The sequence below is a fragment of the Phocoena sinus genome, chromosome 2 (assembly GCF_008692025.1).
Source record: "Phocoena sinus isolate mPhoSin1 chromosome 2, mPhoSin1.pri, whole genome shotgun sequence".
NCBI lineage: Eukaryota > Metazoa > Chordata > Mammalia > Artiodactyla > Phocoenidae > Phocoena > Phocoena sinus.
In genome coordinates this window covers 141,015,247-141,029,316 of record NC_045764.1, presented here as the reverse complement: position 1 = coordinate 141,029,316, position 14,070 = coordinate 141,015,247, and the positions used below count along the sequence as shown (strand labels likewise).

General features: G+C 43.5%; 1 protein-coding gene across 14 annotated transcripts in view; it reads right to left on the bottom strand.

The window, feature by feature from the left end:
* Positions 1-14,070, bottom strand: part of MTHFD1 (methylenetetrahydrofolate dehydrogenase, cyclohydrolase and formyltetrahydrofolate synthetase 1) — a 58,863-nt gene that overhangs the window by 4,627 nt on the left and 40,166 nt on the right. For 11 of the 14 annotated variants that reach the window (XM_032624413.1, XM_032624415.1, XM_032624417.1 and 8 more), the window contains 10 exons: positions 12,436-12,512; positions 11,670-11,810; positions 10,052-10,120; positions 9,671-9,782; positions 9,437-9,576; positions 7,074-7,115; positions 4,570-4,670; positions 3,537-3,714; positions 1,112-1,219; positions 429-581 (listed from right to left, as the gene is read on the bottom strand). In XM_032624413.1, coding sequence (XP_032480304.1) covers positions 429-581; positions 1,112-1,219; positions 3,537-3,714; positions 4,570-4,670; positions 7,074-7,115; positions 9,437-9,576; positions 9,671-9,782; positions 10,052-10,120; positions 11,670-11,810; positions 12,436-12,512 — 1,121 coding nt within the window. Of the gene's footprint in view, positions 1-428; positions 582-1,111; positions 1,220-3,536; positions 3,715-4,569; positions 4,671-7,073; positions 7,116-7,735; positions 8,025-9,436; positions 9,577-9,670; positions 9,783-10,051; positions 10,121-11,669; positions 11,811-12,435; positions 12,513-14,070 lie in introns of all 14 variants that reach the window. The other 3 variants (XR_004348687.1, XR_004348686.1, XM_032624414.1) reach the window with 2 other exon arrangements.

Sequence of the window (14,070 nt, the reverse complement as noted above, 5' to 3'; positions counted from 1 at the left end):
TACTCAAAAATGATGCATTCCCTGAATTTCAGGCATAGACTCCAGGCCTGTCGAGAAGACCTGGGAGGTGCAGAGCCTCAAAGGGGCTGTTGGGAGGACCGAGTCAGTCTGTGAAAGGTGCCCAAAAAAGTCAGTTGTGATTATATATAAGCACCACCACAGCCTACCAATCAAGCCCATCCTGGATTCAGTCAAGGTCATACTGCCACTGGGAAACAGTATTATTATTCAGTACAAGCAGTCATAGCATCATCCTTGAACTGAGACCAAGATGGTCCATAGCAAGACGATTCATCGTAACGGGCCCGACTCCAGCTTTCTCCTCAGCAATGAACTCTGCTAATTCAGCATTTGCGTGATGGCTTCAGTAATCAATTTAAGAAGCACGGGTAAACAAGCAGCGCTCTCTGCTTGCAGCGCTCACTCACCGTTCCCACCATGGGGTACAGAAAGCCAGCCCCAACGCTGGCGCGGATGTCGCGAATGGGGAGGACAAAGCCAGTGGGCACGCCTTTTTGCTCTGGGTTGTGAGACAAGGACAAGTGTGTCTTGGCCATGCAGATGGGCAGATTCCCAAAGCCCTGGGGAAAGACAGGAACAGAAGTGGGACAAATGAAAGGCTGGCAACGCAACGAAGAACATCCGGGCACTGTGCTGATATGGCTTCTGCAATTTATTTGAAACATCCAACTCCCTTTACATACATCTCTACATCACTGCCCTCCTCCAGCTTAGGTATTACTGATTAGAAAAAAAAAAACCTTTGTTGGGTGAAGGAGGTAAGCACTCACAACCATATCCCACAAGTGAATATTTCACTTTCATTTATATGACCAGTTAAAAATGATAGCTTGGAGCAGACATGAAGGTATGACTAAAGGCTCTCAATAAAGACACCCCATATTTCCTCATGGCTTTCCCACGCTCACATACCACCTCTGGGTAGATAAAGAACTTGGGACCAGACCACCTAATCCACGCTCAGTATTTAAGAGGGGAGAAGGCTGCCGCCCAGAGGAGGGAAGCAATGCCTGGTGGGCTGGAAGAATGCAGGGATTCTGACCCCAAGGCCTGCTGGATAAAGAGCTGAAAGAACCAACCAAACATCTACCTGCTTTGTGTAGACTTCAGCTTTGTGCTGTGCTTCGGGGAGCAATTCAATGTCATCTGCCCCATAGATCTTCTGTGCAATGATCCTGATTTTATCCTCAACTGGGAGCTAATAGACAGGAAAGAGAGGGGAGACCATGACTAGACACCCATGAGGACACGAACCTTTACTTACAGCCATGTTCCAGGTCAGAGTCCCCAAAAGGGCCAGAGAAGTTTTTATACACATACACAAACAGGCAAATAGTTTGAGGTTTATTGGATTAGAACTTTTTTTTCTACCAAGCCCCAGATTTTATACGTGGAAAATGTCCCACAGGTGTAAAATTACTGTGTGTGTGTGTATTTAAGACCTCACTATCATAAACAATACTGCTCACTACTCAAGAATAACTATTTCTTCATAAATAAAATATAATGCTTCAATAACGAAGACCAGTCTCCTGTCAAAGCAGACCTGGGATACTGTTTATGAACTAAGGCAACTGATATCCATTCACAGAACCCCTGGTGTGTACAGGAGAGGCAGATGCTATCTTTAACACAACATACCGATCGTTAATTGCTGCTACTTAGAAATTGTTATAAAAACAAGATCATCTACATATATATATATTTCTTTAGATCATCTACATATTTAAACAACCTACTGACTTACACAACCAACGTGCAATGGGTGTGGTGGGAAAGGATATGCTTTCCATGGCACCTGTGCAAACAGTGCAGCAGAGGGAGGCCAGTGGTCCAACCAGTGACCTCTAGGTCTAACAAGGAAGCCCAGGGCTGCTTCCTCCAGGGCAAAGCTTTTGGAAGTGGGGCCTGGCCTCTTAAATGCTCCTGGAGCCTAGCTCAAGGCACTAGGATTCAGAGCAAACAGCACAGGGAGAAACTACCCGAAGGAAATGGGAAGGACAGCTACTCACAGGTAACCTGGGTGAGCAAATCACTGAAATTAGGCAATATCAGACTCTATGCTCCCTAGCAACTAAGGCTAAGAGAACACTGAGCTTTGTTTTGTGAAAGAAATATCTTAAATAATGAAAATAAACATTTTCTTTTCAACTAAACAGTGATCATTTATGAAGGGGCTTTGTATAATGGATATAAATAAATATAATTGTCTATTCAATTACAGCTTTATAAAGATCCAATAGGAACTACTTTCATATGCCTCTTATAATTGGAGCTCTATAAATGCCAAGGCATATTCAGAACTTCTGAAGCAAAAGTACTTCCGCTGAAGAGTGATTTAAGACCAACAGATGCTTAAGACAAAAAGTGGCAGCCTCCTGTTTGTCAGAACAGAGAAAAATTCCAAGTAGAAATGGGTTATAAAGTCCTCATTACCCCACTTCTTCCAGGCTTCCTGCTCGCCTTCAAGGACTGAGTTTCCTAATTCAGGTACTGTGGATGCGGCTTAGAAAGGGTGCCTATAAATGCTTTGTATTTGTGTGCAAACTTGTGTTTAGGGCATTTCCTAAAAAGATGGTTGGTTGAACAGGTTTTCAAACCAGTCTATAAAACTAAAGCTCAACAGGAAAATGTCCATGTCAATAGGAGAATGTTAATTAATTGTAACTAAGATATAAGAGTATTCTACCTGCAAGGGGCAAAGAAAACGAGATTGTTAAAATTCAAGAGTAATAGGGTTTCTTCCATCTACCTTTTTATGGCTATTTTTGAAAGTTTATGATTATCTTCTAAAAACCAAGCCAAAAAGCAGCCTAGATAATACAAGCAGAACTAGCTTCAACATCCATCCCATGTTCCTAACAGTTTCCAATTATTGTGGGCATACTACGTAATGTCTAATCACATCCTGAAATACACAGAGAACTGAAAACAAAATACAACCCTATAATAACAACATTTTTGTGAACTGTCTTTACTGCATCCCAGAATAAGCAGTGCTTCTGCCTGAGCCAGATGTACCATAATTTACTCAGTGATGGAAAGAATGCTGAAGCCTGCCAAGGTGCTTTGGTTTTGCACCTGAGTGTTTCTCTGAACTTGAGGCAGCGCCCGTACCAGGAAGTGCACTTCGGACCACACTGCTTTCCCCTATATTGGGGAAAATGTTTCTGAGTTTGATGTAGCCCCTTGCCAATTTGCCATGACTCTTGCTTCTATATGTAACCCTCTCTCTCCTGCCAGCAAAGGGACTGTACTGTGAGTCTTTTCAAAGTTAGGATGTGAGCCAACCTCCCGGGGTGTTCTTGCCTGGACGCCCTCCTCTGCCCGTAAGCAGCAACATGCGTTGATAAGAAAGCTGTCTGGAGTTGAGAGTCCAGGCTGTGGTCGTGTAACTCACCTACATGGGAATCAAACCCACAGGTTGAAGCTGCTGAACACAGGCTCTAAGCAGAAGCAGCCACACAGAAACTGCACTGTGCTTTTTGTTTTTTTGCATACAGCAGGTAACCCACCTTGAGGTCATAGAGGAGCTGGAAGCTGCTGGGTGCCTGAGCTGCCCTCTGGACGGCCTGAGCCAGCACCAGGGCGCCCTTGCCCCCTTCTGCCCAGTGAGTGCACTTCACAGCATCAAAAGCCCCATGTTCTTTGGCGAGGCGGGTGATGAGGTCCAGCTCGGCCTCCGTATCTGTCCTGTAAAGGCAACGCTTCATGTTAAAGCACTGACGATGGCTGGAGAGGACAGAATCTGTCATGTTTTTGCCATTAAAACCCATGTGAATTACCCACTGATAAACAGACACTAATCAAGTAATACTGCCTGGGTTTGAACCCTGGCTCCACAATTTACTAGCTTGGTGACTTTCAGCCAATTACTTAAACTTTATGTGCCTTGGTGTCCACATGGGTAAAATGGGCATAATCATAGCACTTATTTCATTGGGATGTTACGAGGCTTAGACGGTAAATACATGCAAAGTACTTAAAACATTCTAGGCACATGATAAGGAATCGATAAATACTAGCTTTTCAAAAATTTTGCTTCCTATTTTGCTGTGATTAGACCATCAGAACAAAACCAAAACCAGCATTACGATAACTAAACAACCCACACAAGTTCTCTTACAGGAACACTTCCAGCTCAATACGTTTAACAAATTGTCAAGACAACATCCTACCAGGCCTGGTGAACTAATGGAACTGTGTAGGGCTATGACCTTCTCTTAGCACAAAAGGCCTTTAAAGACCAAAAGGAACAGTTAACTTCTGGCCTGTGTGTTACCCACTTCACCTGGTGGAGAAGGGCACCCACAGGAGCCAAATCTGACTCTGGACCCTCAGCAAGTGAGGTGATGAGTCCCCTGTGACATATGCGGTGCCTGTCATATGGCAGGCTCTCATCAATAGCTCCCAAAGCACAGGCTTAATAACCAATAGCAGTAACTGAAGAAGAGAACAAAGCTAAAAGCTGGGCTGTACAATCAGTACCAGGAGATGTTTGCTGGCCGTTTTCCACAGTCCCCCTCGACTCTTACACTTTATACTTACTTGAAGGCGTTCACGGCCACTACCACTGGAACTCCAAACATCCTGGCATTTTCAATTTGTTTCTTCAAGTTACTGAAGCCTTTTTCAACCAGCTCCAGGTTCTGCAGAAACAACAGTGGAAGGTCTGTGAGGTCAGAGAGCAGAACTGAAAACAGTTGCAGGTTCTTCTTAAAAGAGAAACTGTCTCCTTGACCCAGAAGCCACTCACTGTCGGGACAAGCCAACAGAGACATGCTGGAGCCTGCAGCCCTAGGGTGAGCTGTGCTCCTGTCCTGGCTGCCCTGAAAGGGTGAGATTTGCTGGTGCATCTGCCCTCATCGTGCTGTATCTTCATAGCTTATTTGCTGTTTGAATGGAATCAGCTGCCTTTAAATAAATTATATTTATGACCCCTGTTTTATAGATTGTATGTACTTATATGGTACAGCAGTACAAACCGACTCTGTTCAGCATGGCACAGACCCTGCCATCAGAAGACAGGGCCTAGCATACATAGTGTGTGGCATTTGTCAGAAAACATGGAGTCGTCAGTGATGCTTTCACAGGTTTAAATGAACTCAACCATAAACCTTTTTTTTTTTAATTAATTTTTATTGGTATATAGTTGCTTTACAATGTTGTGTTAGAACCATAAACCTTCTTGTGTCAGAAATGAGATAAATACCATTTTTAAGAACCAAATACTATGAAATTTAAAGGAAAGTAATTAAGGAAACACATTTTAAAATACGCTTCCTGGAGCACTGCTTGCAGCATGGGAAAACTGCAAACAACACAAAGCTCCTTCAGTAGGGGATTGAGCCAGTGAATCATGATATACACACTCGATAAATATGTATCAGGTACATGTTATGAAAAGTGCGAATATCTGTATTAGCATGGAACCTCTCAAAGATGTACTGAAATGGCAAAACTATGAAGAGATTAATTAATCCCATTTTTGGACAAATACAAAAATACATGTGCATATTCACGGAATTTTTTTAAATGTTGAGAGATACGCACCAACTGTTAACTGGGGACTCAAATCATATATATATTATATTCTTGTATTATTTAATTTTTTTTTACAAAGGGTATATTATTATATAAGCTTAAAATACATTAAGTATTTTAAAAATGAAAATATCATAGTCTTATATAAAAATAAGTACACTAGATTGTGAGTAAAACCCGGCAGTAATAGCGCTTGGTTTGTGGATTTCATAAAACAGCAGAAAAAGGTAAGATATAGAAAACAACCGAGATCATTATAAGCATGATTTATGCTTTTTCCCCCCTTTAATAATTGAAAACTGAGATTAGAATTTAGCTGACATTCTAAAGAGCACAGCTAATTCCTTACCTCTAGTCACATGAAAACCAATTAATACATAAGATTGATTGAGAACAGTTTTAAATAAGTAGAATTTCTTAAATGAAGACACCAGCTGGGCCAGTGAGGGGCAGTTGCTCTAATTAGATGCAGGAAAGGCTGCGGGGTGGCAGGAGGGCCAGAACTGTGAATTCCCCTCCTACGCATGAATCAGACAAATGACCATAAAAGGCAAATCATAACTCAGAAGACAGGCAAACTGAAGGCACCAGCAATTCTTTGCTAGCTGCTTTTGAATTACTTCATTTGGGGGCTGAAAAGTGACCCTGTACTGCCTGACAATTTAAAAGCCTCCAAAAAAGGCAGAAGAACTTGAATCAACAGTGATAGCAGCCGAGCTTACCATCTCATTCGGGGGCCTAAGCTCTCACATGATAACCCCAAACTGGTGCTAGAGATGTTTCTTCAACGGTTAATGATATAAATATGAAAAGGTTTGAGCTCACAATTCCTTGACCCCTGCTTAATGCCATAAACCAAATTAGTTTATGAAAACTGCCTAGAAAAATAACCAGGATGCTGACCCTATCTTGGCCCCTTAATATGGATTTAGCTCTGCAGAGGAAAAAAGCATTTCAAAAAAGGCCCCTACTTGCTTCTGATATGAACGGCATTTGAGAATCAACGAGCTAATGCAGGGAAGACAAGGAAACTTCCATGAGACTAGTGCAGGCTTTCTCAACCTCAGCACTACTGACATCTTGGGCTGAGTATTTCTTTATAGTGGAGAGTGTCCTATGCACTGTAGCATCCCTGGCCTCTACCCACTGAATGCCAGTAGCACTCCCCACCTCAAGTTGCAACAATCAAAAATGTCTCTAGACATTGCAAAATGTGCTGGGGTGAGGGTTGGGATGGGGGGTATTGCTCCTGGTTGAGAACCAACCACTGGTCTAGGGGAGCGGTTTTACTGACATCCTATGCGGGCAATTGCTTTCTGAGGCATTTCTTCCCTGTTTCATTTAGTAAAGTTCTTTAGCACACTGCAGGCCTGTTAGCACACCCTGCTCCCAAGAGCAACCCTGGGTCATAGCGACAGCCCAGTCATTTCTAAATGGGCCAGGTTGAGAAATGCTGATTCAGAATGTGGTGCTTTCTAGGCCAAGTAATTAGAAGTGACTGAAGTTACCTCCTCTATGTAAGCCTTGGGCAGAGGAAGTCCAGCAGTAACCTGGAAGGAAAAGAAGCAAAGTCAGAGGCATTTTCTACTTCAATTAGAGTTCGGCTTCAAACAGTGCTTTGCTATGTGTTAAAGGCCAGAAGCTGCATGCTTGTGGGATACACAGCAGTAGAAGGTTGATTTCTGCCCTAAGGATTTAGAGCTATGACCAAAACTATGGCACAGAACAAAAATGACTGCTTTGAGCAGAGTGGGAGACCTTCAAGGCCTGAACTGAAGAGGTGAGAAGGGATGAATCTATGATGGCAGGTGAGGGAAGGGATGTGTCCTTGGCAGGGGCAATAACCCCAGCGAGTGAAGCACACAGCAGTGGGGGTGGAGGTAAAGCTGAGTGTAGAGAACAAGGCAGCTGTGAGCCCTGCAAAAGCCACCCCGAGACATCTGCCGTGGAGTCAGATGCCCTGCGGCGGGTCCGTGCGCTGGTCCATGGAGCCAGCCACCCTGAGACATCTGCCGTGGAGTCAGATGCCCTGCGGCGGGTCCGTGCGCTGGTCCATGGAGCCAGCCCACTCCCTCGCGGGGCTGAATGGGGCACGTGAGCAACAGGAACAAGAGGGAAACAACACACAAGGATTTTCTTCCCCTGTGGGTGCTCACTGTTCCAGAGGTACCTGGTGGGTCAGCCCTGCTGCATCCACAGGGAAGTGCAACAGGGGTGAAGGCGCCAGTTCCAGGGACCCCACTGGGCAATGGACAGTGATTAAGAAGCCTTCAGCTTGCTCTGCTCCCTTTCCTCAGAGACACCATGGTGCTCCAACTCCAAAGGGGCCTCAGAGAGGCGGGGCACGAAGCAGGGACCTGAGCCCACGGTCCGGGCCACACGTGGCTCCAGCAGGTAACAGGAGCAGCAGGCGAGGGTCCCGGCAGAGCTGTGCGCAAAGCTCTCCTCTCTGCTGCCAGCTTACGCGCCCACAGTGTTTTCCAGACATGAGATCAGGAGAGGAGGTGCAAAGGCGTGAGGGTGAGTGAGGGGGTGCAAGAGAGAGAAATGTTGGTTATGATCAGGAAGGAAAAGGGAGTCCGTCCTGCACGCCTAGCAGAAAGGGGCATCCTGGGTTAGGAGCGCCTCGGGGACGAGTACGACTGCAGAGGTGTGCTGGGGTTGTGAGAGCAGTGGCTCTCCCCTTAGTGGGGACCTAATCCTTTCATGGGGTCCAAGAGTTCAAGACTATTTCCATAATTCTAAGACATTATGGCTCTTTTCACTCTCATTATTTCCTGAGTATACAATGGACTTTTCCAAAGATTATGTGACATGTGATATCACAACAAATCAAATGCCAAAGATGAGACTCCATCAGTCTTCGATTAAGCCAGATACTGAACAGATCTGAAAAACGTACAATGCCTAAATGTTGTTTTGGAAAATATAGTCACTTTTCACTTAAAAAAATGTTATTTATGTTAATATTTATGTCAATATTTAATTTCTAATATAGTAAATATCACCAGACATAACTCACCTGAACAAAGAGCTCTTTTAGGCCCTTAATAATTCTTAAGAGCGTAAGGAAGTTCTGAGACCAACATTCTTGAGAACTGCTATAATAGGAAAACCCCTGATCACTACACTAAGAAACAGTGATTTTCTTCTGTAGGTGAGGGAGGTCTTATTTATCAAGTTACTAGACCAGCTCCCGGAGGACAGGAATTTAATACTTCAACTAATTTCTGAAAACGAGCACCATGTCTTCACATGCAGGTGCTGAAGAAAAGGTGTTAAAATAATAGAGCAGAAAGTACAATTTCTAAGCAGTATGAATTCAGGAAAACACAAAGTTCAGGGTGGAGCTGAAGATAAACCATGCTCACCTGTTTCTCCCCATCACCTGGAGGCAGTCTGGAGCTCCTTCTCCCCTGACTCCAAGCTGTTAGCGGTCCTGCCCAGCACCCACCTCCCAATAAGGGGCTGACCTCTATCTCAGCTAAATGGTTTGATTGGCTGGCTGTCAGCATCACCATTAGAGGGAAAAGGGACTCAGATTTAAAAAGAACAGTCTGAACATAAAGGTGTTTTTTGTAAATATAGCCAAGCACATGTCCTTGGAGGGGTTTTGATATTATCAGGTGTTTTGCTCCGAAAGGTAGGCCATGAAGACAACCTCGGCCCTCTTAAAATGCCAAGAGCTGGTACTGCCTAGAAGTGATAAGGCGGCCAGCACAAGAGCCGTCTGAACATCCCCTGCTTCTGGCAACCCATTAGTCATGAGGACAAGAGCAGCTTAATGAAGAAACTGGCACAAGTCATCCAGTTTCCCTTTAGCCTTCATAACATTTCTGAGAACCAGCCTCTTCCAACTCCTGATCCTCACCGTGGGGCCGCCTCCGTGCATTTTCAGAGCCCTGACAGTGGCAACAAGCACCACCACATGCGGGCGGAGACCAGAATACCGGCATTTGATGTTAAAGAACTTTTCCATTCCAATGTCTGCTCCGAATCCTGCTTCAGTCACTGTCACGAGAAAAGCAACTGTAAAAATGCCATCCCAACTCCCTTGATGTTAAAAGAAAAAACAGTCTATCACCGATTTCGCAAAAGCACTCGCCTACAAACCCTTCGGGACCAACCAGCTTGAGTGCAATCCGGTCTGCAATGATGGAGGAATTCCCGTGTGCGATGTTGGCAAATGGCCCGGCGTGAACAAATACTGGAGTGCCCTGTGGAAATCAAGACATCGTGAGCGAAGCTGCGCATCCTACTTCAAAAGGGACCACTCGGTAAGGGGACCAAAATTAGCTGGAATCCAAAAGAAAAAGACTTCCCAAGGGAAAGTATGAAGCCGCCTCTTTTAGATTTCAGTAAAGTCCCAGTCACAACTATGAGAAAGGATGGGAAGAAAGAGATGACCAGGGAGAGAAGGTCTCTGACTCCCCAGGAACAATCTGCTTTACAACCAATCCAGGAAGGCAGGAGTCACTCTGCTCACCTCTAATGTCTGCATGAGATTGGGCTTGATGGCGTCCTTCATGAGTACTGTCAATGCCCCGCTCACTCCCTGCAAAACAAAGGCATGAAGGGTTGATTCCCACCAGCAAAAAACCTACCTTTTGGAGCCAAAATTCAACATTCTTAGGTCTTCCTTTTTTAGCCATCTTGGACCAATGAGTACTTTTACCTAAACTAGACCACCCATTCATTTGTTTATTTATTTTTCAGGATATACAATAAAGTTGCCAATTATCTTAACGGAGAAGAGAGAATGAAAATGACATCCATATGTAAATTCTGGAAAAATACATAACCCTGGAAACAAGCATCTCAGTGAAGCTCTGTTGCTGATCGATGTGGATAATCCATTTTAGACTCATTTACGGTATGGAAACGCTAGTTCCTAAGAATACTGAATTATAGGTAACTTTGGTGTCTGGGCAGAAATGTCTGTAAACCTGATTTAATATGTGTCTCCTGTACCTTAATCTGAAAATTTACCCAGGAGTTCAACACCAACTCTTATATATCAGGTCCCTCTTTTTAAGCCATCCAGCCACAGATGAACAAACTGGTATCATTGTAAGATACAGCTATGGATCCCACTTATATTCAGGTTTAATGAGTTTCTAAGTTCCTGGCTTGGTGTAAAAATTTAAAACAATTTCTGTTCTTATACACATTAACTGTGAAAACAGAAAATTAATATTTCCCCCCTTTTCCAGATTCATCTGACAGACCGCTAATCATAGGCCAACCATTTTGGTGTATGTGAACACAAACAGGCTTTTAAAAAAGTAATCTAGGGGACTTCCCTGCTGGCGCAGTGGTTAGGAATCTGCCTGCCAATGCAGGGGATACAGGTTTGATCCCTGGTCCGGGAAGATCCCACATGTCGCAGAGCAACTAAGCCCGTGAGCCACAACTACTGAGCCTGCGCTCTAGAGCCCGTGCTCTGCAACAAGAGCAGCCACCGCAATGAGAAGCCTGCGCACTGCAATGAAGAGTAGCCCCCGCGCGCCGCAACTAGAGAAAGCCCACGCACAGCTACGAAGACCCGACGCAGCTAAAAAAAAAAAAAAAAGTATAAGATTATCTCATTTCAAACTCCATAATACCATGTAGATAGTTCAGAAATAATCCTGATGTGGACAATGAATATAATAGCAGGACCATTAGAAGAACTGGCTGAGCTGTTCCCAATGTGGTCATCAGTGTGGATATGGTGCCGAGCCTCATGATGAGAGGCCTCTGTGCAGGGAGGCCTGTCATGGGGAGAGGCCGGGGGGTGACTCCAAGCTCAGCTCTAAGGGCCTCACATGGACTCCTGATGCTCTCTGAAACCGAAGTCAGACACCCTCTCTTGGAAATACTCACAGGCTGAAGATACTGCTCAAACCACCTGTGGTCTATTATTGGAGCATACCATCTATCACTCACTATGGAGTACTTTTTATAAACTTCATAATTATATAGTGAGTAACAAGATCATATGAATTTATTAGTTAATTGTAGCATCTTAAGTATGCCACAGTTTTTGTCAGTGGTAACTGCTGAGAAATGCTGGGACAACAGACGCAGATGGATTGCCAAGTCTGGAGTGCCCGGCTACCCACCAGATCTTCGGTACTAATGGGCTCCCCTTTCTTGCTGGATGCCACCACCATTTTGCTCAGTCTCTCTCTCATATCTTCTAGAGAACTGGTGAGAGCCAGGACAGCCATGATTTCACTGGCCACGGAGATATCAAACTGGGCCTGTTGGCAGGGAAAAGACGCATCAGGGAAAACTGTGTTAAACAGAAGCGTGGATTGCAAAAGTAATCCTTGTTTGCATCCCAGGCTTAAACAAATAGCTTAAAAGGACAGAATAAAAGAACAGTACAAAAAGAACTTAATGAAAATAACCTTCCAACAGCAAAAATTTGTAATTAATGATTCTAAGACCTTGAGTAGTCGATTTTTACGCATAAAAGTTCTAGTAGGACCAACGATCCCTGTGAAGGCAGCTTGTAATCATGTGATCATGGTTTCCCTAACATACAAGGGACTAACTCAGAAGCTCTTACACCGAAGAGGCATACTACAAAATGGCCACAAAAAAGAAGCAATTTTAATCAATTCATGTACAAGGATATTCACTTGGGGCACTCCACCTCCAGGAAAAAATACTGGGGGAAAAATACACAGGTGACACATGGGATTTACTGCAAAAACTGTCAGGAGTGCTCAATACCACACACCTACTCGCTCTCATTTTACAAGGGAGAAGGCAGAACAACACCTGGCAGTATCAGCTGATCAGGAGGGAATGGAGGAGGATAGAAGCAGCAAGGATCTAGTGCCCATGAACTAATTTACTTAGAAAGGAACAGGCAGTTACCGTCCGTGTGTGCCCCTTCTCCGTGGGAGCCTGTCCAATTGTGATCTTCCTCAGGAATCTGTCATTGGTATCCAGCACTACGGTAGAAAAGGAAGATACAGTAGAGAGGGAAAATACAGCAGATATAGTAGAGAGGGAAAAGGACCATAAAGTCAAAGGAACCAGCAGAATTTTAAGCAACAAATCTAACTTAATGACTATAATATTTGATTTCAAAATTTATGGTAAAGCTAGAATATGGGTCCAAGTTTAGAAATGATGTTTTCATACCATTAATGTGCAGAAATTAAAGACAAGACGGTAGAGTGGCTTGGTTTATTCTTCCTAGAGAATTCAAACAATTAACTAGAAATCTGGAATCCATTTCAAAGCATATTCCACACTCCACAAAAAAACAGAGCAGGCCAGTTTTTCAAAAGGCCGAGGTTTATGTTGTTCTGTGGGATGACTCACTGATCTTACATAACCCTGAGACACACGAGGCCCATAAACACAGGGCAAAGGCAATGCCTTTTGAAGCAGGCTGGGTAACAGACCTGCTCTTTCCTTTAGCTCACTTAGAAGAAGTAATTTCCATTCTGATGACAGAACATCTTTCCAATTGCATACTCTTGAAAACATGGCAAAGATCAACCTACTAACTAATCTTAATCCCCCCACCTCCTAGGTCTAACTATGGTGAACATTTTAGTGTATTCCCAATTTTGTTTTTTGTATGACATACCAAAAATAACAACAAAACACAAAATGAAAAACAGCAGCAAACCAGTTCACACTCTTTTAGGGTGGGTCAAAGAGGAGAGGCACTTTCAAGGTACTTGATAACATGCCAAAGTATTTTCCTTAAAGACTGTAATAATTTAAACACTAAAAGCAGTGTCTTGTGCAGCACTTGGGGAAACACACACACCACCCCATTTGATGAGTGAAGGATGTAATGAGTTGTTGGAGTTTATCCTTATTTTTAAAAAAAAAATAGTGTCTAGTTCCTTGCATCTAATTTCTGTGTATAGAACAGCCAGTCAATGGGTATGACCCATGTTTTCCCATGTCTGCTTCTACTTTCTTAGAAAGCATGAATTACATATAAAGCAAAGGAAAAATGATTGTGATAATAAATTTTCAAAATGGATCTTTAGCTTATTCCTCATAAAATATGATACCATATGTCTAAAGCTATTGAAGCAAAGGAAGAGAAAGATCAGTGTGGTTTTAGATATTAGGAGAGTTGCCTTAAAAATGCCATTAGCTAGCACAGTTACTGAGCCAATGACAGTCACAAAAACAGTCAATAAATGGCCTGTCAGCTGCACTCTGTACATCTAGATGAAAATTTCTTCTCAGCAGTGACAGAGTTTAGACGCATACACTGTTGGTACAAAATAAAACTCTAAGCCATGCTAGTTGACACAGACAAAAGCAACATCTGGCAGTGAAACCAGGCAACTCACTCACCAATCTGCTGGATGTTTAAACCTTGAAGGCTACCTACTTTGTTACAAGAGAGTTTAAGAAAATGAGGTAAAAGTGAGCAGGCAAGCTCCAGACCTACAAGAAAAATCAAGTCACTTATGCCAGACAAGAGTTCTAAGAATAAAGGGCAACATGATTTAAGAAGTGATTAAACATCACTTC